This window comes from Haliaeetus albicilla, chromosome 2, assembly GCF_947461875.1.
Source record: "Haliaeetus albicilla chromosome 2, bHalAlb1.1, whole genome shotgun sequence".
Taxonomy (NCBI): Eukaryota; Metazoa; Chordata; class Aves; order Accipitriformes; family Accipitridae; genus Haliaeetus; species Haliaeetus albicilla.
This window is the reverse complement of record NC_091484.1, coordinates 6395289-6422069: the sequence shown is the minus strand read 5'-3', so window position 1 is coordinate 6422069 and position 26781 is coordinate 6395289. Positions and strand designations below refer to the sequence as shown.

Sequence of the window (26781 nt, the reverse complement as noted above, 5' to 3'; positions counted from 1 at the left end):
AGAGAGAATAACTGTAATTTAGGAATGTTTCTCCAAAAACTGTGAACAGAACAATAAAAGTTATGATATTTATGCAAATAGCTTTTTCATGGCTTTTTTTTGTCTTTCAGAAGTATACTTAAAAGGGGGAAACAGGGGATAAAGAGGCTCCCGATGAAGCTTTCCTAGGGAGGTTTAGTCAGCGTAGCCCATCCGTCGTGCAGAGTTGTGGAGCTGTGTCTAAACATCCAGTGCTGCTGGAGCCGAATGGTGGTTGACCTGCTATGGGGAGGTGGTGGGAGCTTTCTCAAGTGCTCGTTGCATACATTGCACAAGTATGTGATGTTGTCTTGTAACTTTTTACATCATGTTAATCCCATCACCACCTTGAAAGGATCTGTGATCTTGGAGGAGTTTTTACACCATGCGATGTCTGAACACTTGCTAAGTTTAATATGTTTCCATACTATGTAAATGAAAAAGAAGTATCTGCACACAAATCTCATTCTTGGGTGTAAATGAAGAGCAGGAATTGCCTTCCCCCTCCTCCACCCACCCTCCAAAGACAGCAGAAGGCTGTTCCCTAATCTTGCCATGGACATCTTTGGGTCCTGCAGAAACATGTAGCTTTGCTGATTAAGAAAGTTCTGCCACGTGTATGGTTTACATGAGATGCAGCTGTGCTACCCCAGACTTGCCCTGATTCATAGCATCTCAACAGGGACATCCCAAAGGAAATGCCCCATTCTGCAAGATGCACTTGCAGTTCTTCAAACATTTGCCCATGGATCTCCACACAGTAGCAGGCAACAAAACACAACAACCTTTAGAAACAGGGAGGTATTTTGCCTGGTGAACTAACCCTGGAGAAGTCTCCTTCTCCACTGATTGTAGAGGGAACCAAAGGTGAGGTAGCCAAGCTTGGCCTTTTTGTGTATCATCTTAAAAGTGTAACGTTTATGTGCATAACTAATACTCGATCATGCCTGGAACATGCTGACAACGTTTATGTCACAATTGTATGCATTTAATAAGCATCTCATTTGAATTATTAGTTAATGTACAGATCCCCCAAAAGTATTTTTATGTTATAAAACCCATAATTTATCTAAGTACAAGCCGCAAGTTTGTAAATACAGCATTAAGAAGGTAGCTATTGCATAGCTGGTTTAACAAAATATCCTTTGTGAGTAAGATATATAGGCTTATTTGGAGAGGATTTAGCTACTGGGAGGAGGCCTTCTCCAAGTAAGTTATATGCTTCTTAGCTGCAGCAGGCAGGGAATATAATTTCTTAGTTTGTCCTTCTTGTCAGTAGAAATCAGTTTGACCTGACTGTGCTGTCTGAGTATCTCCGTAGCCCATTATTCACTAGAGGCAGATTTATAAAACATCTTTATAGGAATGAGGCGGGAAGTGACATTTTGATTGAAAGGAGAGCTGGATTAACAACTATATGCTAGAACACTTACTAAAAATGAGACAGTGAAAATACACAGCCTGAGAAGACTTTTAAGCGATCTTTCGCTTCACTTGGTGCATGATGAGTGGGAGTCACGATTGCCTGGCAGTGCCTCTGTCTGCTGGACAAGGCGGGCAGCGACATGGGGCCATAGCTGATGCACCGAACGGCAGGCCAGTACTGCACTGGAAAAGCCAGAATAATGCAGCAAAGATGCAGTGCCTGCAGCTAGGTAGTGCTGAAGGTTGGAGCGGTTGTGCACAGAAGCGTTTTCCATTGACTGGATCTTCTTTTATGACCAGGGTCAGGCATAACAGTCTGTCGAGGTAACGCTCTCTGAGGGCTGCTTTTGGTACATACATAAGTGGAAAATTGTATGTTGCATCTTTGTGTGCGTACGTACACAGGAAAACTGCAGAAAATGTCTGTAAACTGAGAGAGGCCTGATTAACTGTGCCCTTATCAAGAACACTTGCTGACTGTTTATTGCTGACTGACTCTGCAGATCAAATTTGCAAGAACAGCAATAAGGAGTATGATGGGTGGGAACTTAACCTCAAAGAAACTCAGCAGCTGACACTTCGGATGTTTGAATTACATCTGAATCAAGCTCTTGATTAAATCTTAGCAATGTCAAAAGCTCAAAGCAGCAATTGTAATTGATGTCGCTTTTTTCCCCCCTCATATTGCTGAATTATCTATTGCAATGTGCAGCGCATCCATGTCACTACATTAAATTTGTACGCAAAGAGGGGAGATTAGGCAATAAAGCCACAGGACAAACACTATGTAGTCAGGCATATCTTCTTGGCTTCGTTCACTGTGGTTGGGTGTTTTTAAAAAGTGTTTCCAAATCTGAGTAAAACTGATTCCAGATGTGCTCATTTGAAGGATATAAAAATCACGCTAGCACAAAGACTATCTGAATTCTGTGCTGTACCTGAATAGATAACTAGTCCCATCTTAAAAACAGAAGTGCTATAAACAATAAAAAGGCCACAGGCAAAGATTTTAGTGCTTCGCTCCCATTAGCATCCTTTTTTCCCAAGTATTTTAGACTAACATAGTTAGAGAATTCCTCTGGTGCTCCAGCACACTGAATCAGAGGTGCCTGATACGATGTGGGTCGCTTGTCTGGACTGTCGGGACTGGATCCGTCCGTGGGCCTTTCGCCAACATACAGCAGGCTGCGGTCTTTCACGTCTTGCTCCGTTTTGAAAAGCTCGTACTCCGTGTGGGGCAGCTTGATGCCCAAAGCCAAACATCCATTTGTGGGTGTTATATCCTGCTCCACCCCAGCACTCCAGGAGCTTGTCAGCCCACAGCTTCCAGGTTCTGAGGAGTTCAGCATCATCACCGTCACCTGGTCCATTGGCGTCACCCGAGCCTGGGTGACTTTAAAAGCCAGCTCTGTGCCACCTCTCACTTTAGAGGAGGGGATGCCTTGGGTGTAGTGCCCAGATGCGTAGATGGTGAAAGTCGGCTGTTTGCAGAGTGGGTCGGAATAGTGATAGTAGTAACCTTCCCAGGTGTGGTTGTTACCGTGGAATATGAAGTACCTGGTAAGGAAAAGCACCGCAGGTCGGACCTCGCAGTGGGTGCTCACCCAGCTGCCGCTGAGCTGCATCGGCAGCTGAGCTCTGACGGGTAGTATGGGTGGGTGGTGCTCATCAGCTCTGTATATAATCCCACAGGCCGGGCAGGGATGCACATGGTGCTGCAGAAGACAAAAAAGAAGGGTTTTGTAAACTGATAAGCAAAAAAAACATTTCAGAATATTTAAAAAGCTCAAACTCCCCTCTTCCGCACCAGCGTGTTCAACTGCAATGAACTTGGCCCAAGACATCCAAGCAGATTAAGTGGGATAAAGCGCTGCCCTGGCTCTTTGCTATTCTGGTACGCTGGGAAGGACAGAGGTCTGTACCCTGAGGCTGCGCTCTGCCCTAGCAGGGAGGAGGACAGGGCAAGGGCAGAGCTCCTGTAAGGGCAGGGAACACTCCCTCAGGCCATCCAGGTTGTTTCCCCACAAGTTTTCCGCTGCAACCTGCTGTGCTTACCCAGGGGTAAGGATGAGGGTGCTGGGAGATGTCAGCTACAGCAGCGCATTTCTGCACCAATTCAGAAGAAACAGTGCGTTCTTTTCGGCAGTCGAAAAGGCTGCGAAACCTTACTGTGGGGAGGCTTCTGTGGCTGTACTACACCGTGCTGATGGCAGCCCCTCCAGGACAGCCAAAAGCACGGCACGTTCTGCTTCCCCCTCGCCCCATTCCTACCGCGGCCTCAGAGAGCCCCTGCCCGCGCTCCCGCGTCTGCGGCGGCGTTCGCGTGTCGCCGTCCGGGCGGTGGGTGAGGTGGGCTGGGAGGAAGGCAGCGGGTTTGCCAAGCAGCCAGAATGGGCACTGCACCAGAGACGGAAAAGAAAAGGACCTACTGCAAAACGAGGACCTGACCTGTGCTTCATGCGGAACTCTGAGTCAAACCAGTCCTGCAGCTGATCCAGTGCCAGGAGGTTTTTTGGTGTAGCTTGGAACTTTTTCTTATACTTCATATATCACAACTGATTTATTTTTAAATAACCAGGGTTTGAACGCTATATCGTTTTCTAGAACACAAGCTAATCTTTACTGAACTGTCATACGCAACAAGGTTAAATAGCTCAGTTAACTGTAGGGTGGGTAATTTACATGCAAGTTGATTGGAGTCTACTGTAATTTAGTCATTTTCAGCTTGCTTTACTGCTACTGTCACGTTAATGAGTGCTGACAGTACACAGTACATTATGGCTAAATAATCCCAGAAGTTGGCAAATATATATGCTCTCCTTAAACAGGAAATTCTTTGATAATGAAAGGTAATTTGGGGAGAATGGGCTTCTTTAAAACAGATATAAATTTAAGGGAAAAAGAGTGGTATTTTCATAAAGAGGGTTAAAAAATAATTCCTAACATAGCTGTGTAACTCACCAGCACAGGCAAATAGATGTTAGTTCAGAGAACATAAAAAAAAAAAAAAGAAAAATCCTGTGTCCAATAAAATTATCACTACAGACATGGAGCCAAAAATCTTACTTGCTTAAACCAGTCGTGTGAAGTTATTTCTAATGTATGGCAGCTTCTAATTATCGCCAAGTGGTGACATCATGTGCTGGTCCATTGGAGAGCTGTTAGCTGATTAATTACAGTGCTATATTCAGAAAGTGAATTTCGGTATCTTTAGATTTGGTTTTAAGTTAACTTTTTAAAGTGTTTATGTTTACCATCTGGTTTTGCTCATATATATGGTTTTGGCCCAAGATAACAGAAGTTTAACCAATTTGAGAATGTTACTTTTGAGGGGGAGAGGGGTGTTGCTCTGTGTTTTTCAGAGTTCAGTTGGTGTAGTTTGGGATGTGGGGAAATGTTGCCCCAAAGCAATTTTTTTTTTTTCTGTTAATTCAGTTCTATCTGGTAAAGTTCAGAAAGGTTTATTTACCCTATCTCGCTGCTCAATCATTTCTGAATTGATTAGCTATGATTCGGATAGAAACGTGCTTTCCTGGAAATAAACTAACCTGCTGCAAAATAAAATATAAAATAAAATAAAAGGAAACCAAGTCTCCTACTCAGTTTTATTTATGTGAAAATGAAAGTTTGATTTCTGTGTAATAACATAATTGTATTCACGGCAGCTTCCTCTGCTAATGGCATTACACCAAAGACTAATGATTTAATGGCAGACGTTGCTTCCTCGCTCCTCTCTGAACCTAGAGGACATGACAAAGAGCGAAAGAGAGGGGAGGAAGACAAATGACAGAGCAGCCAGTCTCTAATGATGTGCAGCCCAAAGCTTTCGCTGACTTTGGTGGTGGAAACTAAGAAACTGCATTTCCTAGGAAAACACAGAGCTAAAGAAAAGCCATTAACTCCAGGCCCATGCCAGCGCAGGCTTGTTTCTGATACTGGTTTTGCTGAGCTTTCACCTGGCCCAGTCCCGCTCTCTCGGTAAGGGAGAGGGTGAGCCCCACATGCTGCGGAGCACCCAGGCAGCACCCTCGGAACCCACGCCTACAGCCCCACACCTCCTCATCTGCGTGTCCTTAGGACAGAAGGGGGCTAAGCGCAGGCAGGCGGTATTTTAACAGTAAGGAAATCGCGGGCGCTTGGCAAAGCCTGTGAATCAGCGAGGGGACCGCGTAAAGGCATCGTCCTTACCACGGCGCTCTGCATAGGTCGCTGATAACCGGTCGGTCGGTAGTGGAGCCTCTCCACCCACTCCGTGTGAATGTCCCCCAGGTACAGCTCCTCCACCAGCCGGCTCCCGCTCTGCTGTGGCTGCAGCAAGGGCTGGTAATGCTTCTCCACCCGCACCAGGCTGAGCTCGTGCATGGCGAAGCCCAAGGCGGCAGTGCAGTCGCGCTCGGTCTTGGTGCTCAGCAGTTCGTAGAGGGCTCCGGGAGCCCAGGTGCGCCCCGGGGGCAGGAATCCGCTGCAGCCCTCGCCGGAGGTCTGGTTGATCCAGGAGGCCACCTCCCGCATGGCCTTCTGGCTGTGGAAAACGATGCCGACCTTGTGGAGGTGGTAGTCGGCCTCGGTGGCCCCACGGGTGATCCAGGAGGCCTGGCGCAGCCGGAGCTTGCCCTTGATGACCAGCGAGTAGGAGGGGTCGCGGCAGGAGGGGTCCCAGTAGTAGAACTGGTAAGCCTTGAAGAGGCGGTTGGCGTAGAAGAGGTAGGATCGGGTGAGGAATTCGGGTCCCGGCCGCACCTCACACCTGGGGAGGAAGGCAGTCCTGAGCCGTCCGCAGCTGGGGGTCCACAGGGTGAAGTCCCTCCCCAGGGACACCCGGGGTGTGGGAGGAGAGGGGTGAGCACGGGTGGGAGCAGCATCGTGGGCAACAGCCTCCCACACCCGGTGGCCACCTGTGGGTGATTTTAAGATTTGGGCATCTGCTACCAAAATGTGACAGTGGCGGATAGAGGATCTCAATGTCCACGGAGGAGTGCCAAGGCGGGGGGGGGGGGGGGGGGTGGGGGTCAAGGCTGCTCTGCCCATTTCGGCAGCTGCACCTTAAGGGGGGAAGAGAGGCAAGAGGCTCTACGGGCGCTCAGGGTGTAGGGGGACCTCAGGCCTCCCTCCAGCCCGGGGTGGGTGCTTGGGGAGGGGGGAGAACGGAACAGGCTTGCTTTCTGCTGCTCAGCTACTTGCTCTCTCCGTGCCAAGCCCAGCTCGGCAGTACCGGGGGGGGGTGGCAGGAGCAGTGCAGAGGGGCTGCCCCGGGGGTTTGGGGGTGCGTTCCCGGGGGAAGGGGGTTTGGGGGGGTGGTGGTGGGGTGAGGGTGCCTTACCCGGTGGAGACCCAGCGCCCCTCCAGACGGGGCGGCAGCCGCGCCGCGATCCTGGCGCCGTCCTGCAGGTGGCGGAGCTGCTGCCGGCACCGCGGCTCCCAGCGCAGCGGCGGCTCCGCGGCCGCGCAGGCTGCGCGGGGGACGAGAGAGAAGGGGAGGGGGCGTCAGCACCGCGGAGGTTGCGCCCCCTCCACCACCACCACCACCACCCCACCCCCCCTACCCTCCCCAGGCAGCGGGTCTCCGCCTCGGCGCCGGGCTCCCGCGAAGCAGCGGCCCCGCGTGGGTCCGCGGCGGGGCAGGGCCGGGAGTCCCGCTGGGGGCTCGTCTCGGGGCCGGCACCGGCTGCGTGGAGGGTGACTCGCCCTACCAAACCCGCGGGGGCTTCGCCTGCGGGGAGCTGGGGTGCCGGGCCAAGGGGGAGTGCGGAGGTCTGGCGGGGAGCTGCAGGTACCGCTCGGATCCTGCCAAGTGCTCGGCTTCTTGAGTGCTTCACTGAGACAGAAAACATGTCAAACGCCATCGCCTAGCAAAACTCAAAACTCTGGCTGCTTCAGCTAGAGGAGCTAGCTAGAGAATGAAACGCCAAATGGGTTAGCTAAGCAGCAAGCTCTTCGTTAAGGATACAGATTTTTTGTTTTACTGTTTTCCAACTGGAGTTTCAGCTGAACCCAACTATTTTTTAGATGAAATCTTCAAATAAAACTGAGTGCTCTTTGTTCGTGTTCTCTCTCTCTCAAGCTATTGTTGAAGCAGTAACTGAAACAGGGAATTACAGCATGGGAACATTAGACTTGCCTGTCGCCCGCCATAAGGACAGTAATTCTGTCACTTACCTCATTTCCCATAACAACGGATGTTATTGGCTTAGGGAATGTGTGAACACTCAGCTAAATCCTGAAGACCTTTGCATGCACACATATATATGTACATATATTCCTATATATTATTCACTCTTTACTTAAGCAAACTTCTGTTGCACTCATCGTGAGTTTGCTTCGGTAAGAAACTTGGGATTTACCTCTTTGTAACACCACAAAACGAGCTCTCGGTGAAGCTCCTCCTGAAACCCCACCGATTTTCTGCTATCGTACAACTGCCCCGTCTGGCAGAGTCCAGTCCCTTGGCCTGGTAGTGTTCAGCCCAGCCCAGGGCTGCTCGGGGCTTTATAAGCCCAGATGGGGTTCGTTCGCTCTAGCTGTACTTAACACTTTACCTAGTAGTGTGCTGGAAATTTTCAAGCCAACTTTTATTCACTACATACCAATGGTTAGGACACAGGTTGCGTTCCAGCCTGCCTACCAGCAGGAAAGAAAGATCTCACATATAGGTATTACCTTCCCACAGAGTGACAATGCTGAACATTTGCACACCCTGTGCCTCAGTCAAGGAGATCAAGATACAGAGTCACAACTGCTCGTCTTAGTCCCTGTGTGCCGCATACGTACTTCTATATAACCTGAACCATGCTGTGATCTTTATAGGGAGATTTGCCTAAACCAGACCCTTCACTGGGAAAAGAAACCCAAACCATCTGGCTGCACGTGAGAGAAGTGACAGGTAAGATTGTGAAGGGCCCAGGCCTGGCTTCGAGAGTGCAATCACCTTCCTAACCAGACGCGTTTGCAGATTAAACTAGCGCATACGGATCTGGTGCAAACCACGGGCAAGACTACGAGCTGCTGAGCAACATTAGCAAAATTCCCTGGCTCACAAGCTCAGGGTATAACACAAATACAAACAGTCAGGGTGAGATTCACAGCTGGGGTCTACCAGGGAGGCTCCCCCGATTCCCACAGCCCATTTATTCCAAGACAAGAGCCTCTCATCCCTGGCATCAATACATCCTACACACACAGAGGTTTAAATCCCTGTTACAAATCTCCAACATCCAAGTTTGCCACAAATATAAGCCCTTAGACCGAATCAAACGGGAACTCAGTAATTAAACGTCTGCTGTGCAAGTCAGAGGCCCCTGAACATGTGGCGAAGCAGAGAGATTTCCACTCAAATAGTATTTTAGTACTAATCTAGTAATAGGTAATTGAAGACTTGCGTCTGGTGGACAAATTCGGTCACTTCACTATGGTGCTGCCATTTGCAAAGGTTTTACACGTCACAGTAACAGAGTCCTTGAAATGTATTTGTGTACATTTAAGCACGCAAACCCTGAAACTACCACAAAGGGAATAAACACATGGAAAGTGAAGCCCCCATCGAAGCAGGAGAGCAGTAACAGAAGCAGCCTACCTACCCAAAGGCCAGTGAAACCAGCCCTGGATTTTCTGTTACCTCACTAGGCACTGGAGTGCATAAACTAGCTGGAAAGATGCATTATTAGTGTTAAGGGCTCTTTTCGGAGCAGACTCACAATTGTACTGGTTTTATCACCTTTTAGATCTGGACATGGCAAGCAGGCATAGCCAGCTCCTTCACAATTGCTTGCACTAGTCCTTCCTAAAAAGCAGTTCCTGTGAGTCTTCAACTGAAAATGTGAAAATATTGGATGACAAAACCCATTGCTATTAGTTAAGCCTTTAATTTGGCAGCTGCAGCATGCATGCAGGCTGCCCCATGGGTGCCCATTTAGTAGAGCCCATTAGGAGTCGGGGCTCTGCGTCCCCATGTCAGTTCTGCCATGACTTTGCTCCACGGCCTCGGGCAAATTTACTCCTGTGTGCTCCTTACTCCCGGGTCAGGCCTTTTTTTTACTCACCTGCAGAATATGCCAAGTTTCATCTGACTGCCCTATCAAGAGGCCTAATTACTGGCAAAGCTTTTCGAGACCCATCAGTACAAGGACAGTCCAAACTGAACTACACTTAAAACAAACATGAAATCATTGTCCTAGAGAATATGGTAAACTAAAAAAAGAACTGTATTTGTATTAGAGGTAACGGACTATAAGGGTCGGATTTGCTCTTGCTCATAACCACAGAAAGACTCCAGAGGCATCAGTGTAGTCTATAGCTATACCGAAATAACAGCACAGAATATAGCCCCATTCTCAACTCGCTAACTGCACTCTGAGTGTGTTTATTGCAGCAGAAGCTTCAATATTTGACTGAACCCTTAGTGCTACTTTTGGCAGAAACACTAAAAGTCTACATTGTTTGAGAGCACAGACACTTCGGCAACGCAATCACTACATTTTGACACATTCAATAGAAAAGGGAATTTTTATAATCAGGATCAAAATCCATGGGAAAAAAAAAAAAAAAAAAAAAAAGCTCCAGAATGTAAATATTTGATATGATGGGAATTCCTAGAGATTTTGTCTTAACTGTACACAAGAATCCAAGCTGCATGCATCCTCAAACCAAAAACTATTGGCTTGTGTCCAAATTTTGTCGCTGCTTTTCTCTCCCAAATACTTCAGCCCAGCCCTACCAGATCCAAAGATCCTTTCAAGCTGGAAAAGTTCAGTTCCAGACCTAAAATCTGTAGTTACAGTACATCTCTATTCCAAGAGCAGCATAAAGTGGCTGTCACTCATATGTCACTCTGTTAGCCGCTGGTGAAGCACATCAGAGCAGCTCCTCTCTCCATCTTAAGAGACACAAATTAACTGCTTTATAGAGTTCTTGGGCAGGAGGAAGGAATTATTCACAATTCATCTTCAAGACAAAAATACTCATTCATAGGAAAATCTAAAAAAATCCCCAACTGTGATCTCTTCCACTCACTCGTTAGCCCGTCTGTCTGTATCGATTAACCACAAGCGTTTCCAGAGAGCTCCTCAGTACAGCAGCTAGACAAAACAGTATCTTTTTCCAGCTTTCTGGTGCGTGCTGCATCCAAAGTACCGGCCCAAAGTCTCCGAGCAATGGGGCTGCACAAGCACTCAGTCAATTAGGAATGCCAGTAACTGGGAATGGCGGCTGATCACTGCAATCAGCAAAAAACTGGATCAAGCCTTGAGACAACAGCACTAGCAAATACTGACCAACTATTCCATACACTTGTTTGTACAAATGACTTTCAGAAAAATCAGACCCACAGCATCAAATGATAGAAAGGCAGAACTGGAAATTCTCTGCAAAGTAAACTGTTGGTAAAATTAAGACGAAAGATTCCTAGGCAATGGCCAAGCCTGAAAATGAGAGCCTGCCAGTGGGGTTGTGCTACATAACTGCTGTACGCTCCAGATTCAGACCCACTTCTCACTTTTAAAGGAAAAAAATACCAACCAGGAGAGAAATACTGTAATATGTCTTGTTGGAAACAAATCTTGTTTGTGTTCCTCTAAGCAGATTGACTTTGGAAAAAAGCAAAGTTGAGTCACACATCTGTTTCTTTATAAATGGAGGAGAAAATGCATACATTACAGTTTGCACCAAATTAGTTACTGTAGATCAACTCTTCTCCAGAGCTAGATTGCTTAATCTGTTACATGTTATTGCCTCCTATGGCCAGAATTTATTATTCCCATTTATAATTCTAATGTTTCAGTTAGTCACCCATTCACAGGGATAAGATCAGTGCCTGAAGTCATGGAGCATTACACATTTCTTCATTTAGAGATGACATAAAACCTTTGATATTTTCTGAGGAATGTTCAGAGTGGAATGAAATGGACGATAAGAAACATATCAATATATTCTGCATAAGTGAATTATACTTATCCACACAGACTTCATTAGCAGAGCAAAACAGTGTTTCTTTAGCATTTTTTCTCTCAAGAGAGCAGGCAGAATGGATTTGGGGTTAGCCACTAAAGGAATAAGCATTCTTTTAAAAGCAAAGAAAATGTTTGTATTTAGCAAATCAATTTTTCTTGCATTTGTGTGGAGATTAAGTTAGTTGTGTTTTTAATTCACTCAGAATACGGCATTCCCAAGAGAACAATTCTGTGGGAAGAGATACATTTTATATTATAATATTATAAAGTTATAAAACTTAAATATAACCCACTGGGTTATATTGGTGGAAAACCGTATCACAGCAGAACGGTGCATTTTGCCTATCTGCAAACTGAACCCAGTTCAGGACAGGATTTAAGCACACGCTTAAGTCTAATTGGTTTCAGTGAAACTTAAGCATGTGCTTGAAATTAAGCCAGTGCATGAGCATTTTTCCTGATTAGTAATGCCTCCCTGAATTGAAGCCAGAATGTGGTCAAGTGGTTGAGGGAGGATGCCAGCGCTTTAACTGGAGTACTGTTTGGCTTCTGGAAAAGTATTTCTATTATTCATCTATTCATCCCTTCTCTTATTTGTCTGTAAAACGGGTATAATTACATATAGCTGTTTCACCAGTCTGGTGCTCAGTTTGTGCTATTTGTAAAATGCTTCAAATTCACTGGATGTTTCTCAGATATTCTTTTAAGGATGACATAATAAATGTATTACATGTTAGCTATCATTGCAGAGCAGCACCTTGAGTTTCCTGTGCATACCAGAGCATAAACATACATGAAATTCTGCAGATCCTAAGAGGCAACTCAGACAACTCAAAATTCCCAAGCAGCTCAGGATTTTAGAGAAATTTTCAAAACATACTTTCACCACATACTTTCAACACATTGGCAAACAGGTTCAGCTACCTTATTTTATGGCTTTAGCCTAGCTTTGTTCTGAGGCTGTGATCATTGCCTAATTTGCCTCATGTCCACAATTAAAATAGTGAAGCACTTGTGGTGAGTTGACTGGAGGTTTTTAAGGCACTAGAGAAGTAAACATTTTGCTCTTGGAATCATGGAATCATTTATTTCTCCTGTGTCATGTCCAGCAACAAGATGACAAGACAGATGGGATTTGTGGTAGGGAAGGGCAGAAGGGAGAAGGTATTTTCTCCTGCACCTCAAAGATCTTCTTCAGTACAAACTACATTTAAATAAAATGGCTTCTTAAAACTGCCCTCTTTGGCTGTTTACCCCAAAGAAGAAAACCAGGCCTAACACTGTAAGTGGGATTGCAGGGCTTGATTCCAGTTTCACTGGGGTCTGTAAATAGGACTGATCCCATGACCGTACCAACATGGCATCAGCACCTTATTCAGAAAATGCCCGTCACTCCATTTGGAGAACGAAGGGATACAAAGGAGAAACACGATATGAAAGATTCTCAAATGGAGTGAACTAAGCAAGACATGTAAGAGTTGGCATAGAGGACTTGCGATGACAAATAAAAGCACTAGAGGCGGATGTGAGTACATCTTCCCAAGAGATCTCCTACAGTTAATGTTAATCAAAACGCCACGCTTTTCAATTACACAACGGAGCTTTACTCACCACATACTTGCTGTCCTGACAGATACAGCTATTTCACTTCGTGTTTCTCCCTCCCACCCCTCAGAAGATACTGCACAGACTCAGAAAGAGGACTTGTATGCTTTTTCCACAGCTAAACTGGTCAATGTCAAAAGATTTACTGGAGAACAGCTGAGCAATGCCACATGGCCTGAGAGCCCCAGTTGGCCCAACCACTGTGGTCAGCTCAGCAGTAACTGGCCCTTAGCTCGGAGCCCTGACCTGCTGCCAGCCCCACACCGGGCAGCCCAGCCGGGGGGTCCAGGAGAGTGGACAAGACTGCTGAGAACAGGTTCCTGCTGTGAGCCAAAATCAGAGAAAACACAGGGCTCCCCTGCAACAATTCACCACCTCCGCATAAACCTACAGGACAGAGTCTGGAGGGAGAGGGATGGTTAGTCAGGAGGGGTAAGAACTAATGGGATAATTGCTACATGCCTACTTTTTTTGGCATTGGCAAGCAGTGGAAAAAGCAAATGTGTTCAGGCTACACTAACACATTGTGACTTGTGTTAAACTCTGATCGATATTGCCACATAAGCCTGGCACAGAGAAATATATAACCAAAACCCAAAAGAAACCAAAGGAAAGAAGGGTGATGCTAGAGCTTTTTTCCTTGAACGCTGGTGAAAGTTTAAATTTTAATTTGGTGAGATAGGTGAGACCATAGTGAGATGATCTCTAATCCCCTGGGTACCTAGACAGTGTGCGATTGGTGAGAACACATCAGGGAAAGCATTTATTTTCAAAAATGAAAGGAAACCAACTCAGTCCAAGGCTGAACAATACGCCGGGGTACTACCGTGACTCAGTTAAATTCTCACTGGAATTCATATTCTTACCAAATGGGAAATATTACATCTATCTTCCTTAATTTAGATGAGCTGGAAACTCATTAGAAAATACAGCACATGGTTTTGAAATTAATGCTACACTGTCATTTCGAATGTATAGAGCACCCATGCAGTTTTTGGCAACTCCCTCGAACCCCTGCACAGACACTTTATTAGTGGCTATCGTGGCCATTTTTAATAGTGATGGCTAAGCGTATTTTTTCCTGGACTGCTTTGAAGAGCAGAACCAGTAATCAGGCCATGGCTTGGCTATAAAATGCCAAGCTCATTTTGAACGTCTAAATCACTCACATGGACCACGAGAACAGAGAGGACCACCCACCACATAATATTAACATAAATATAGCATTTACCCAAAGCAAAATGAGCAACTGGACCTGGCGGGACTTGAGAGTAGAACAACAAAAAATGATTAGGGGGTGGGAGGGATTGAGTTACAAAGCAAGATTAAAAGAGCAGAGTACATGTAGCCTGGCTGAGTGACAGCTGGGGCAAGATGGACATGATAACAGCCTATAAATATTCACAAAGCATGAACACCAAGGAAGGGAAGGAATTCTTTGCAGTGAATAAAGAGGTTCTGTTGGGAGTGAATGAAGAGAAGAAAAAATGTGGCTTGTGTATCAGGGTGAACTTCTTGAGGCACAATCTAGACAGCAGCGCAAGTCCACTTGCTTGGCAGGATTTTGAGGGATTGAACAAAGCATTAGTACAGCATGGAATAACCCGTTCTTGGCAGGGAGTCGATGGGATACTCTGAGTGGCCTTTCAGTCTCCCACTGCCATGGAGCCGTCCCAGTTCCCTGCTCCCACGGGAGACAGCTGCTCTCCTGTGTAAGCACATTGTTTGCCGTCCTGCTCATCAAAATCACTGCCTGGCCTCCATGGGACCAGAAATACGGGACAGATGCACAAAGGCATTTAGGTGTGTAAAGACATAAGCAACTGCAATCGGTACTAAACTGCTGGACACAGCTGGGAATCCCAGTAGGTTCCTGCAATGTCAAGTACTCACCGTTGAAAATCTAAGTCCAGGAAATTAGATTATAAACCCACTAAAGCAAGAACGATCTTTTTGTTCTCTCCTAATTTAGCACCTAACACAACGGGATTCTTGGCGCTGCTGCAACGATACTGTTTATAGTAATAAAAATAAGATCTAATAGGATCTAATAGTCTGAGGCTACTTGGCTCCTGCAAAGCCAAGGATGAGAAAGGCGTTCAAAAGTAGTCATAGCGGAAGGTATCCTCAGAAAAAAAAGCTCTGCATAAAGGTGGTAAATTGATACATAGCCCACACCAGAAATACGCACACATGTTTAACTTAGAATCACAACTGACCACAGAAAATGGTTACTTGTTCAGCTGAAGCACAGAATTAAAGTTACTTCTAACATGTGTTTTGGGGTCTGGGTGTGGTTTCTAGATAGCCTGAAATTTCAGTCTACTGTTTTGCCTGTCAGCATTAGCCAAGTTTTGATGTGTTCCAGTTCTCTTAAACACTGCCGACAGATGCTAAAATCAAAGTTGACATTCAACCTACGCTCTGCATAATCTAATAACAGGACTCGCGCTACTCAAAACTAACAAAACTTTGGAGCTTTTCTGCAGCAAAACTTTGCTGTCATTTGTATTTTCATCCGTCTTTTCCAGGGAGTCTAACTGGGAAAAATGATTTTTCCTCTGAAAAGCTTTAAAAATAACATGTGTTTTTGTATCAACAGGGGAGATGAGACACTTAAAAGCCATAACCTGCCAGCATCCAGCACTTGTGGATTTAGTAAGAGTGTGAACAAGGTGAATCCAATTGTCTCAGTGGGGAGCTTGGTGTATACCTTGATCTCAGGGTACGGGGTGAAAGCCTGCTTCCAAAGATCTCTGTCTTTGACTTAGACGAGGCCAAAATGTCACATGTTTGTCAGTGTTTGTTATTAACCTAGTAGAAACCATGGGGGACTTTTTTCAGCGATCAACTGAAGGGATACACTCAAGTTTAAAGCATTATTTTAAAAACTAAACTCAAGCAAATCTCTTCAAACGCTCAGTGGTGAGACTTCTCCTGTTGATTTATGTACCACCACACCAGTTGTAAATTGAGAGCTGTTGTTGCACTGATCCAAACGTCTGTCTAACAGTGCCACGGGAACTGAGCTTCACTGTAGTATTCTCAGTTTCAGATGAATTCAAACTGTGATGATTTAATAAGCTATTCACTGAAAATGAGAAAACATCAGTATGAAAGACATGATTATCACACCATCGCCCCGCTAAAACTCAAAAATAATGATGGATTTCAACCCTCTTATCACCTAACACTCTGGAGCTTTGGCATTTCAAATAGACATCAGAGTTTCTTTCCTACTACACAGAAACAGAACTTTCCTAATTTTGCGTTTTAGAGCATGAGAACTTTAACTCCTTAAAGGAAAAGAAAACACAGATTGCAGATTACTAATCCCTCAGATCTTACACAATTTAAACTAGGTAGAGAAGGAGCTGTTCTATGAATTGTATTTTCAGTTTCTGGCAGCACTCTTAGCCTACAGAAGAAGGGTTACACATTAAAATTCTCACATTCTCACTGTCAGCTTCTTAGTATTATTGTATCTGAGCTGCACCATCTTAAAATCATGAAGTTAGGAATTCTGTTTTTCATAGCTTTATCTTCCTCAGCAAATAAATAAGAAAACCAAAGGAATTGTCTAACAGTACAGTATAGGTGCTTCCTAATTTTGAACTTGATCTTAGCAGTGATTGTATCTCACGCATGAAAGCATTGTCTTTATAGATGACATATGCTATGTTGTGGGGAAACACAGGATCCCATTGAAAGCAAAATCTCTTTTCAAACTTTGTTCTGCCAGATGCAGCCTCCCCTAGCATTGGATTCCAGCTTTGGTTTTCTTCCTAGCAATTTCTGGCTTTTGAAAATCTCCTTACTCAACAATTTGTGCTTGTGGGGAAAATATAGAAACCACACGATATTTTTTTCACTTGTGCTTTTTTTACATCTCAGCCCTGTTTTTATCTATATCCATATACTTTGAAACATGGCTAACCTGTAATTATGGAAAGAACAAATAGAGTCGTATCACACAATCCGGCATAATACATTAGTTGTTGATTTTTTGGCCAACTTCAGAAACAAAGAATAAAAACCACCAACTTGGTAAGAATAAATTAGATAAGTAAATATTGCCCAAACACATATTTGAACCAAAGACAATGATGTTAATTTAATAGTAAGTACACATATATGCATGTGTAAATACACACATACACACACTATCTATCTATATTGAATGTACTACTATCATTTATGGGATTCTCTTCCTAATTGAATGCAACTGCTGATCTTATCTTACCCCAACACTGTAATTTTCAAACTTAAAATAAACATTGAAAGCAAGAATAGATCTTTTATGTTAAAGCCATGTAGGAGAAGCTATACATGAAAAATATCAGCGTGGTGTTATTGGAATGTGAACACTTTAATGAAAGCTTAGGTAAAACTCAGCAAGTCTCTGGGGACATTTCCAGGAATGAGTGACTCTTTTCTGGAGGGGACCCCAAAATCAGATCCAGTAACCTAACTAAAGTCCTTTTTCAACTAATTAGCACTGGTGTCATGCTTATGCTGATGTTCAGTTTTATGCAAAATATAGAATGCCAGTCTTGCTCACAGTGAAGTCACTGGCAAACCTTGCTTTGATTTTAATGAGTTCTGGATCTGACTTAGCTATTTAAATATATGTTTTAAGTTCCAGCTTCTGTTCTTACTGAAATCAATGGAAATTCTCTCACTGACATCAGATGGAAGAAGCAGAGTTTAAATTAGATTGGACTAAAATAAATTGTATGAGGATTTAAGAAAGAAGTATTCTAATTAGACTTAATGAGTAATCTTACATAATGCAGTATAACAGATCTCTGAGCAGAGCAATTCGAGCTCATAAAATATAGAGAGAAGGAGAATACATTTTTCCCAACCTGTTAAGCCTCATCTTTGGGGAACAACATATGACAAAGAGCCAGCATAAGGAGAAAAGTAACCCTAGAGAAGTACCATGCTTAGAGATTTCCTTCTGTAGTCTGGTACTTTACACTTAATGCAAATAACGTCTGATAGCTGTCACTACACGATTTTTTTGCAACGATAAGTAAACTAAGCCCTGAGCTGGAGAGGCAGTCAGTGTGGTATTTTGCTGCCCAAAACCTCAGATGAGTAAACGAAGTGGTAGAAAGGAAGCGAGCAGCAGGAAACCCAAGTGTCTGGATTTCCAGTGTCCAGACTGCACCAGGGCCTCAGGGGCACCCTCCCACCCCTCCTTTCACCTGCCCCTTCTGTTCAGGGGCGCAGTCTCAACCGAGGGTCTCCCTTGCATTTCCTAGGAAAATACACTGTCCAAGGATGGAAGAGCCTCCCTCTGGCTCTGCTCGTTGTTGTAAACAGAAATCATTTTGCCTTTTTTCACAGCACAGTTGTCTTTGTTCTCCCATATGGTCTCTAAGTCAGAACCCTTTCTTCTGAAACTGCTCCAAGAACTGTGGGGTTGAAAGACGTCTTTCCGAAAGGGATCCCCGAAGATGCAGCCTGCGCTGCTCTGAGGGTCGGTCCGTGCAGCTGGGGCTCGGTGGCACGTCCCTGGAGCAGGAGACTACTTGTGAAGTTGTCTCTTGCTGGGGCAGGTGCTGGATCCTCCCAGGGATAATTCCCAATTCCCAGTGAAACACCACTGAGAATCACCTCTGAGCCCTTCCCGGATCTAAACTCAGCTCAAGCTCTCACCGTGCTCCGGACAGGAGCAGGCTCCAATGGCACAGGGGAAGCCGGACAGGGTTTGTGGGCGGGGGGGCAGCGACCCTCACCACTCTGGGAGCCTCGGGGGGGAGGCAGAGGCTGAGTCGCAGCCCAGCACCGCCCCGGGCAGCCCAGCACCGCACCTCCAGCCCTTCTGGCATCTCCACACGCCGCTCAGAAGGGGGGTGGGGGGGACGGGAAAGGCTTCAGGGAAGCCCCTCGGCCGGGGGCCTGTCCCCCCTCTCCGGCCCCAGAGCTCGGCAGCATCCCCGGAGCTCCGGGCTCCCTCCGGGTCTCTCCCCGCCCGTCCCCTCCCCAGGGAAACGGCGGTAGACGGTGCAGGGCAGCGCGCAGCACGCCCGGGAACGCTGCCCTGGCTCCTCGGCGGACGCTCGGGCCGCACACCGGGGAAACTCTCCCCGGGCCGGGCGGCATCCGAGCGGAGAGCCGGGCAGGGAGCGAGCGAGCGATCGGAGCTGCGGGCGCCAGGTGCCTCCTGCCCCGCCGCCAGCACGGCCCGGGGCGGCAGGGACACCCCGGGGGGGGACCCCCGTCCCAGAGCCGGCCCCACCGAGACCCGCCTTGCAACTTCCTTGCGCCCTCCTCGCAACCTTCTCGCCCCCTCCTTGCCGTTTCTTCGCACCCTCTCTGCAATCTCCTTACAGCAAGGTTTCTTGCATCCTCCTTGCCGTTCCGTTGCGCTCTCCTTGCGCCCTTCTTGCACGCTCCTTGCTGTTTCTTTGCACTCTCCATACAATCCCCTTGCACCCCAACTCCTTCCACCCTCCTAGCAAATCTCCTGCCCCTTCGCAGCTCCCCGGGGGCAGAGGGAGGCGGCGGGGAGCCTTCCCCCCCCACCCCCCTGAAGGGACGACCCCGACGCCGGTCGGTACCCGCTCCCCCTCCCCTCCACCCGCCCCGGAATGGCAGCGACCGCCGGTGCCACCTACCTACGAGCAGCCCGGCGAGCCACCAGCACCGGACCATGGTGGCCGCTCTGTTTCCTCGCCGAACCGGCGGCAGGAGAGACGCGATCGCCGCCGGTGCCCGCGGAGCTCAGCGGGGCGCGGCGCCCGGCGGCGCAGCCATGGGCCGCCTCCGGCGCTCCGGTGCCCGCGGCGGCGGGACCCCGGCTTCGGCCCGCCGGCGGGAGGCTGAGGGCTGCGGGGCAGGCTCCGGAGCCGTCGCCCTGCTCAGCCCCCAAGCCTTGCGAAGGGGGGAGGAAGGGGGAGGGGGGGGAATATATATATATTTTAAAATAAAACACCGCAACCCACCCCGCCTTCGCTGTGGAGCGCGTCCCCCCCGACTGCTGATAGCTTTAATGGAGCTTGGCAGCCACAGGTTCAAGTTGCCAGAAGAGGTGGAGACTCCGCCGCCTGCGCCCCACATGCGGCCGCGCATCGCTCAGGCGGGGGAGGCGGAGGGCTGCCCCGCCGTGCCGCCGCCGGCCGGCCGGCCGGCCGACCGAGCCGGCACCCCCGCCTCGGGGACCGGCACTTCCCCCTCAGGGACCGGCACTTTCCTCTCAGGGACCGACACTTCTCCCTCAGGGACCGACAGTTCTCCCTCAGGGACCGACAGTTCTCCCTCAGGGCCCAGCCCCGAGGGCCGCCCTGGCCGTGGGGCGCCATGGCTGCGGCAGGCCGCCCTGCGCCTCAGGGCCCCCCGCGGCGGGCCAAGGCGGGTGTCACCCCCACCCGTGGCGGTGGGGCTGCCCCGAGGTCTTGGAGGCCGCTGTGGGGGCTCGGGCCAACTCTTCTCAGTGAGGTGCTGTGAGGGGATGGATCATCCTCGTGTCGTCTCGGCCTGGCCCTCCCGGCCGCCATGGGCCATGGCTCCCTCAGACCCGTCAGCCCTCCTTTATCTTCAGCCTCGGCTGCTGGGGCTGTCGAGAGACAGCAGTGTGACCCCAAAGAGCCTCAAGCCCTTAAAAACCCTCTCAACATCCCAGGCTGAAAAAAATACAGGACCCTTTGAAGGGGACTCCCAAGCACCCACCTCAGGCAGCGCTCGCCCAGGGCCCTTGCGCTCACGCCAGCCAATTCCCTTCCCATTGCCCAGACGAGGCCCACGGGACAGAGCTGTGACTGATAAAGGGCTTATAACCAGCTCTCGGCATGAAGCGAGGCACAAATCTCAACTTAGATGTGTCTAAGACAAAAACAACGCTAGTCCTTGGTGATTAGCCGTGAACCAGCCTGTTCACTGCCCTTCAAACACAGTAAGGCGACATGGGTGCGATAATGTGCGGGCTCGGTTGCCTTTGGAAGCAGTGAGGGGAAGAGGCCGAGCCGTGATGGCTCTGATGGTCGTACGCTCATGCCGGTGCTGGCACTAAAGGTTGAAGTTTAGTGCATTTTTTCCAGGCTGAAAAACTAGATTCAGTTTTTGCAAATGAGGCAAAGAAATCAAACTACACGTATGCCCCCAGCAGAACCCCAGGACCCTGCAAACTCACTTTTCCTGGTGAAACTGGCTGTTTCACTTGGTAAAGGGAAGCTTTAGAGACAAAAAGAAAGCTGGTCTCCAAGTTCACAGCAGTAATCCCTTGACTGCAATGAGGAGAAGAAGTTGAGGCCTGATTCTGCAGTCACATATTTGCTGAGCAGAGGCTTCAGTGCCCTGGGGTGAGGTCTCAGTGCAGTGGGTTTATTACTTTGTCAAAAATAAAGCATAACATCTTTAATGTGAAGTGGGACAAACTTATCTGTCATGGGTGCATAAAGAATTAAAGTTTAATGATACTTGCCAAGATAAAAATAACAAAGTCCATTTGTAATGCAGGCACTCCTTTTTCCAGCTGATGTTTTTATCTCTTTTTGTTTCTCAAATTCCCCAAACCAGTCATTCTCGGTAAATGTCCAAACCACTGTGATTTTATTATATTTACAAATACGTAAATTATCAAATGCATGGGCAAAAAAGTTGTCCTTTATAATGACGCTAGAGAGAAAGGACTAATTTGCAAGAAGTTACCTTTACAAAGAAGAACATATTCTTTTCAGGCATAGTCAACTGAAACCCAGAAAAATGATACTACAGGTAATCTTCTACCAGTAACAAACTTCGATTTTGGCTATCCACTTCTCATATGACACTTCCAACCTCTAACGCTAGTCTCCTTAATTTCTTTGGGAGTATTTTAAGAGCATTTGTCTGAGGGAGGGAATAAAACCAAAGCAGAGTAGTTTTTATAGAGGTGTTTGAAAATTTTAATAATCATATGTAAACTATCACGAGCTTTTATCGTATATCAGAATAACAGGGCATAGCGATAGATTTCATTCATATGGCTTCTTTCATCCCCGCGGCTCCCAAGGGACCTTATCAAAGTAACCAAGTCATAAGCACTTTTTCTTTGGAAGAATTCCTCCTGCCACCATTGTGTTGCAGAGCTGCCGGAGCACAGCAATGCAGCTGTTTCGCAGCGCGCCGCCCTGGGAGGATGAGAAGAGTGCCACAGCCTGTTAGAAATACCGGGAGGATTTAGACAGGCGATCAAGTCTTCCAACCTGGAAGTCTGCCAGGACATCAGGCTTAAATTCTCAACTCATGTAAAAATTGCTGGGTAATCTTCAGCTCCTGCAGAGGACCAGCAACGTAAAAATGCCTATAATTTATATTATCAAATAATTACAGACTACCTGCTGGGCAAAGCACGTGGAGAGAGACAAATGATTGCAAATAGCCTGTAATTCCAGCAGAACTATGTGGCCTGATTTACACATTCAAAGTGAATATAAGTTGTTCCTATTCTGATTCAGGAGCACTTTACTCATGGCGCTGTAAATACTAACACAGCTGCAGGGTAACTGGGAACCAGACCAAGGTGTTTTTACATTAGCTATGCTTCACTTGCCTGGCACCTTGTGTAATATTCATTCCTGTGCAAAACAGGTACAGAATATTTGAACTCAGAATCATGCACTCTTGTCAGCTATACAGGCCAATGAGTTGCCTAGCCCGCGAAGGCCAAATATTTTCTCTTCCCCTTGCCAGACTAGCGAGGATAGGCAACCACACATGAAGGCAGCAGGCCAGGAAACCAAAGATTAATAAGCCAACAGCTCTGAAAATACTGTTTGTCTGAAGAAAGGGATCCTCTGAGGAGATACTCAGGTCCCCAAAAAGCCATGTCCATAAGCCACAGCAACTCTGCTTCTGAAGTTCAGTCTCTAAGAGGTAATACCAAAGGATATAACATTTGCAGAGCGGAAAATACTGGGTGATCTGAAAGTGCTGAGTATGTGCATTTACAACTAATATTTACCCTGTAGAACCACTTGCACTCTATTTCAGTTTCAGGGGTGTATTTTATGGGGCTATGGGAATTAGTATGCCCTAACAGCTTTCTAGGATAACCTATATGTTTAGGCACAAGACTACTGCAAAAATACTAGTGAAAGTACAATATTAAAAAAGATCTTTCTTAACATTCAGACTGTTTTCATCCAGGTAATTTCAACTGCTATGGATGGTCACCTGTAAAATATTGTTCTGCATCAGGATGGAGTTCAAAAGCACAGCCAACATCTTTCTCAGTGCCTGTGAATGACTTCCAATCTATGGCTTCTTTTCTCAAGTCTCAGTCAAGAATAGATGGAATTGAATAATAAATCCCTGTTTTGGGGGAGTTGTGGGAGAAGAGGTAGGCATCCCTCATGGCAAGAACTTCATTGAATCTCACTGGGAAACTCTGGAGGGAGCTATATACATTTAACACTCTTTGACTCACCAACAGATGGACCATGATGCAGAGTTGGCAGGTGGGGGCAGAAAAAAGATATTAAAAAGTTATAAAAAATAAACAAACCTGGAAAGGATTCTTGAATTTCTCAGAAAAAATATATATAAGGTGCAGATTCTATTTCTTTCACTCTTAAATAAAAACAGTTAATATGGGCAGAGGATTCTTCATCAGAAATACAACATACAGAGCCTTTATTCATCAACTCTTATAACATGGCCAAAGGAAGATAGCATTATCTTCCCCACAGGGACACTGGCGCCAGGGATGATAGGTGTTGCTCAAACAAGTAAATGGTGTCATAGGTGCCTGTCTCAGGACATCTCCCAGCTATAATGTGCAGTAATGAGTACCCCACTTCTCTCAGTTCAGCACAGAACAATACTTCCCTACTGTGCATCGTACTGACCATATTATTGGCACATCTTCACCATTGTTAAAGAAAATGTAACATTGCCCTCCTTGATCACCTCTCATTTCTTACGCCAACCAGACCTCAAGCAGGTTATTTCCTCTTGCTTTTCCATGATTGGCAACAGCTATTTGGACTCTGCCATTTGAGGCTGCTGGTGGATATAGACAGAGATCACTGGCGTTTTGGTTGTCTTTATCAGCCACCTGAGATGAGCACCTTCTGACAGTGGAGCAGTGAAGGAAATACCACCTTCCTTTAGCCTGTTACTTTGTGCTGTTCACTGACAAGCAGCATTTTAAAAAAATATTGCAGAGTCATACGGTGCATACCCAGTGCACTTTACAGAGTAACAATAGGAAAATGTGAATAAATCTTCCAGGGTACCTGGCTCAGTGTGTGTATTTATATGCTAAAAAGCACCGGAGTATTATTTACATGCTTAGCTGGGGTTTGTCCTTTCTAGAGAAGTCTGGACTGCTACCTGTTATACTTGGCTCGTGATGATTTAAATAAGAATTTATAGACCCTAAACCATCTGCAAAATGTCCCAGTTCTTCAAGGCCAATGTAAATGCAACGAGGGGGGAAAACCACAGAAAGAAAAGGTTAACAAGGTTTCTCCTTGCCTCCCCCTTGGCACATTTTATAATTAACTTTATAATGTCTGAGAGCAAAGGTTTGAAGCAGATAAAGCTCCCACATCCTTGGAGACAATTGCAACAGTTTGCATAGCACATTATACCAGAAGCAACTTTGTTTGGTTTCATTGCACTGCAAGTTGCTGAGAATATGTGCACTGCAGGGCACTGTGGAGCGCTAGCTTCACATCTCAACATGAAAGCAGCTTGCTGTGATTTATATCATCACGCTAATCAGGGATGGGCATTAATCCAAGATCCCTTTTGGAACTAGGGGAAGAAGAAAGAATCAAAAAACGAGCCAGCTTTCTATCTTGTGCAAGGTGCCCCTGCCTTCCAAAGTGTGAAGGAATTAAGTGTGTCATTAGTTTTCACAGTCACTCTAAAAGGCAGCTAGAGGAGAGATCTCGCTGCATGCTGCAGTGAGAGCCACAGGCGACAGAACCTTCTTCTGCCCCCGGACTCTATCAGCATTGAGGAAATTTAAAATTTAAATATATCTTGAAACTCTAGCCCACATTTTCTTATGAATGACAGATCCTTCCTGCCCTCAGTCCACCACATTTCTCTAAGCCTGAAAACTGACGCTTCCTTCTTAACAGCAAAAAGTGGGAAAGACGTTTGTGGTCTGGTGGTTACACCATGGGGTTGGAAAGCAGAAGAAGGGTTGTTTCACGTCTGGGCCAAGTTTCTTGTTCACCATGGACTTGATCCTGCCAGATACTGAGCACCCATTGATTTTTCAAGGCCAAGCCCTCACACAATTCATGTGAGTCCAAGTTCTTGTTCCAAAGCAAAAACTGGGGCTGTATTCAAAAAAATTGGTGCTGATTCTGTGGTTATGCTGCTTCCTTCACAATCCCAGCAGCCCAGCATTAATTTCCATTCTCCCTTCTAGTGGCATGAGAGCTGGGACAGTCGTACTCTAACACTTGACACCTCCAAAGCCCTGATTCCTCATTAAAATTTTATTTTACTCCTCTCTAGGGTTTAGCTTTTTCAGATTAGTGGGAGGTCCTGTTCTCTTGTGTTTCTGCCCATATCCCGGAAGGGAGAAGAATAACAATCTGGAAAGAAATTGCTTTTATTCTTATGAATTGCAAAATCACCACTGGCTCTAACTTTCGCTAGAGGAGAAGCTACTATATATACAGACATAGTCTGTACTGAGACTGATTTCTTTAGGGCAGCATGTGGCTTAGAAACAACAAGCAAGCATAATCATATATCTAGTCTGATTGCTGGGCAAGTAATAAAACTTCCTCAAGGTTTATTAGTGTTCACCCATTAGGATTGTAGGAATTTAGGTGCTAGCGCCTTATAAATACCTTAGATGTGTGATTTTATGTATGTTTTCTATGGACCTTGTGGTGACTGTGAACTAATTCTAGGGTTCTGCAAAAAATAACCAAGAAAAGCAGGTCTATTGTCAGTGACTCCATGGGGGTCCATGAATCCTAAAAGACTGGAAACCACCACTGAGATCAATGGATGGATTATTTAGATTGGATATGGCCCCTTTTTTGCATCCTTATATGTAATCCAATTTTCAGTGTAAGATTTCAATGGAAGAAGTGCCAGTCGCACGACTGCGTGCAGAAAACTGCACAGATCTGGCTGACTCTAAGGGTCTGTGGCTCCAAGCATGGCCTCTGCCATTCTGCAAAGACAGAGAAAATAAGAGGGAACTCGGGCCATCAATAAAGAAAGGTAAAATAACCATATCTTTGTTCAGTGACTATAGTAACCATAAGCAGCTGTTAAAACAGATTGGAGAGTGTTAAAAATCCAAGCCTTTCTGTGGTCCCTCGTCCAGGGCTGTTATAATAAGGCTTGTTTTCTCCTCGTTAAAACAATCATTTACTCTTTACATTTAGGAAGATAAATGTTCTCAAGGCACATAATGATATCAGCAAAGATAAATTACAAAGGCCACCAGCCAAATTCATGCTACTGTGAGGAACGCATCATAAATCGTTGCAGCAGACACATGTCTACTCTAGAAGCAATGTTAGTATGCACCTGCTCATGGCTTGAGACCAGCCCCTTGCATGTTATATTCCTGCAAAGCATGAGAATAATCTTTGCAGGAGTCTGCAAATAGCAGCTAAGACTGGTGCCCTATTCAGGAAAGCACTTAATCACTTACTCAGTTCTTGCTCTACCCAAAAAGTATTCAAGGATATGAACTTTAGTTCAAGCCTTACATGCGTAGTATCCCTATATGCCCAAAACATTATTCCACCGCGTGCATTTTTTCTGGTTTATATACGTGCACTTTCCCTGCCACTCTTCAAACCTATTGCAAAAT

The 26781-nt window shown here is 46.3% G+C and overlaps 1 protein-coding gene across 1 annotated transcript; it reads right to left on the bottom strand.

The window, feature by feature from the left end:
• Positions 1-984: 984 nt before the first annotated feature.
• On the bottom strand, positions 985-20014 carry APCDD1L (APC down-regulated 1 like). Its single transcript, XM_069804425.1, has 4 exons — positions 19619-20014; positions 6764-6893; positions 5632-6190; positions 985-3158 (listed from the first exon to the last, which is right to left on the bottom strand). The coding sequence occupies exons 1-4, from the start codon at positions 19653-19655 to the stop codon at positions 2394-2396; spliced, it is 1491 nt and encodes a 496-aa protein (XP_069660526.1). The 5' UTR covers positions 19656-20014; the 3' UTR covers positions 985-2393.
• Positions 20015-26781: the final 6767 nt, after the last annotated feature.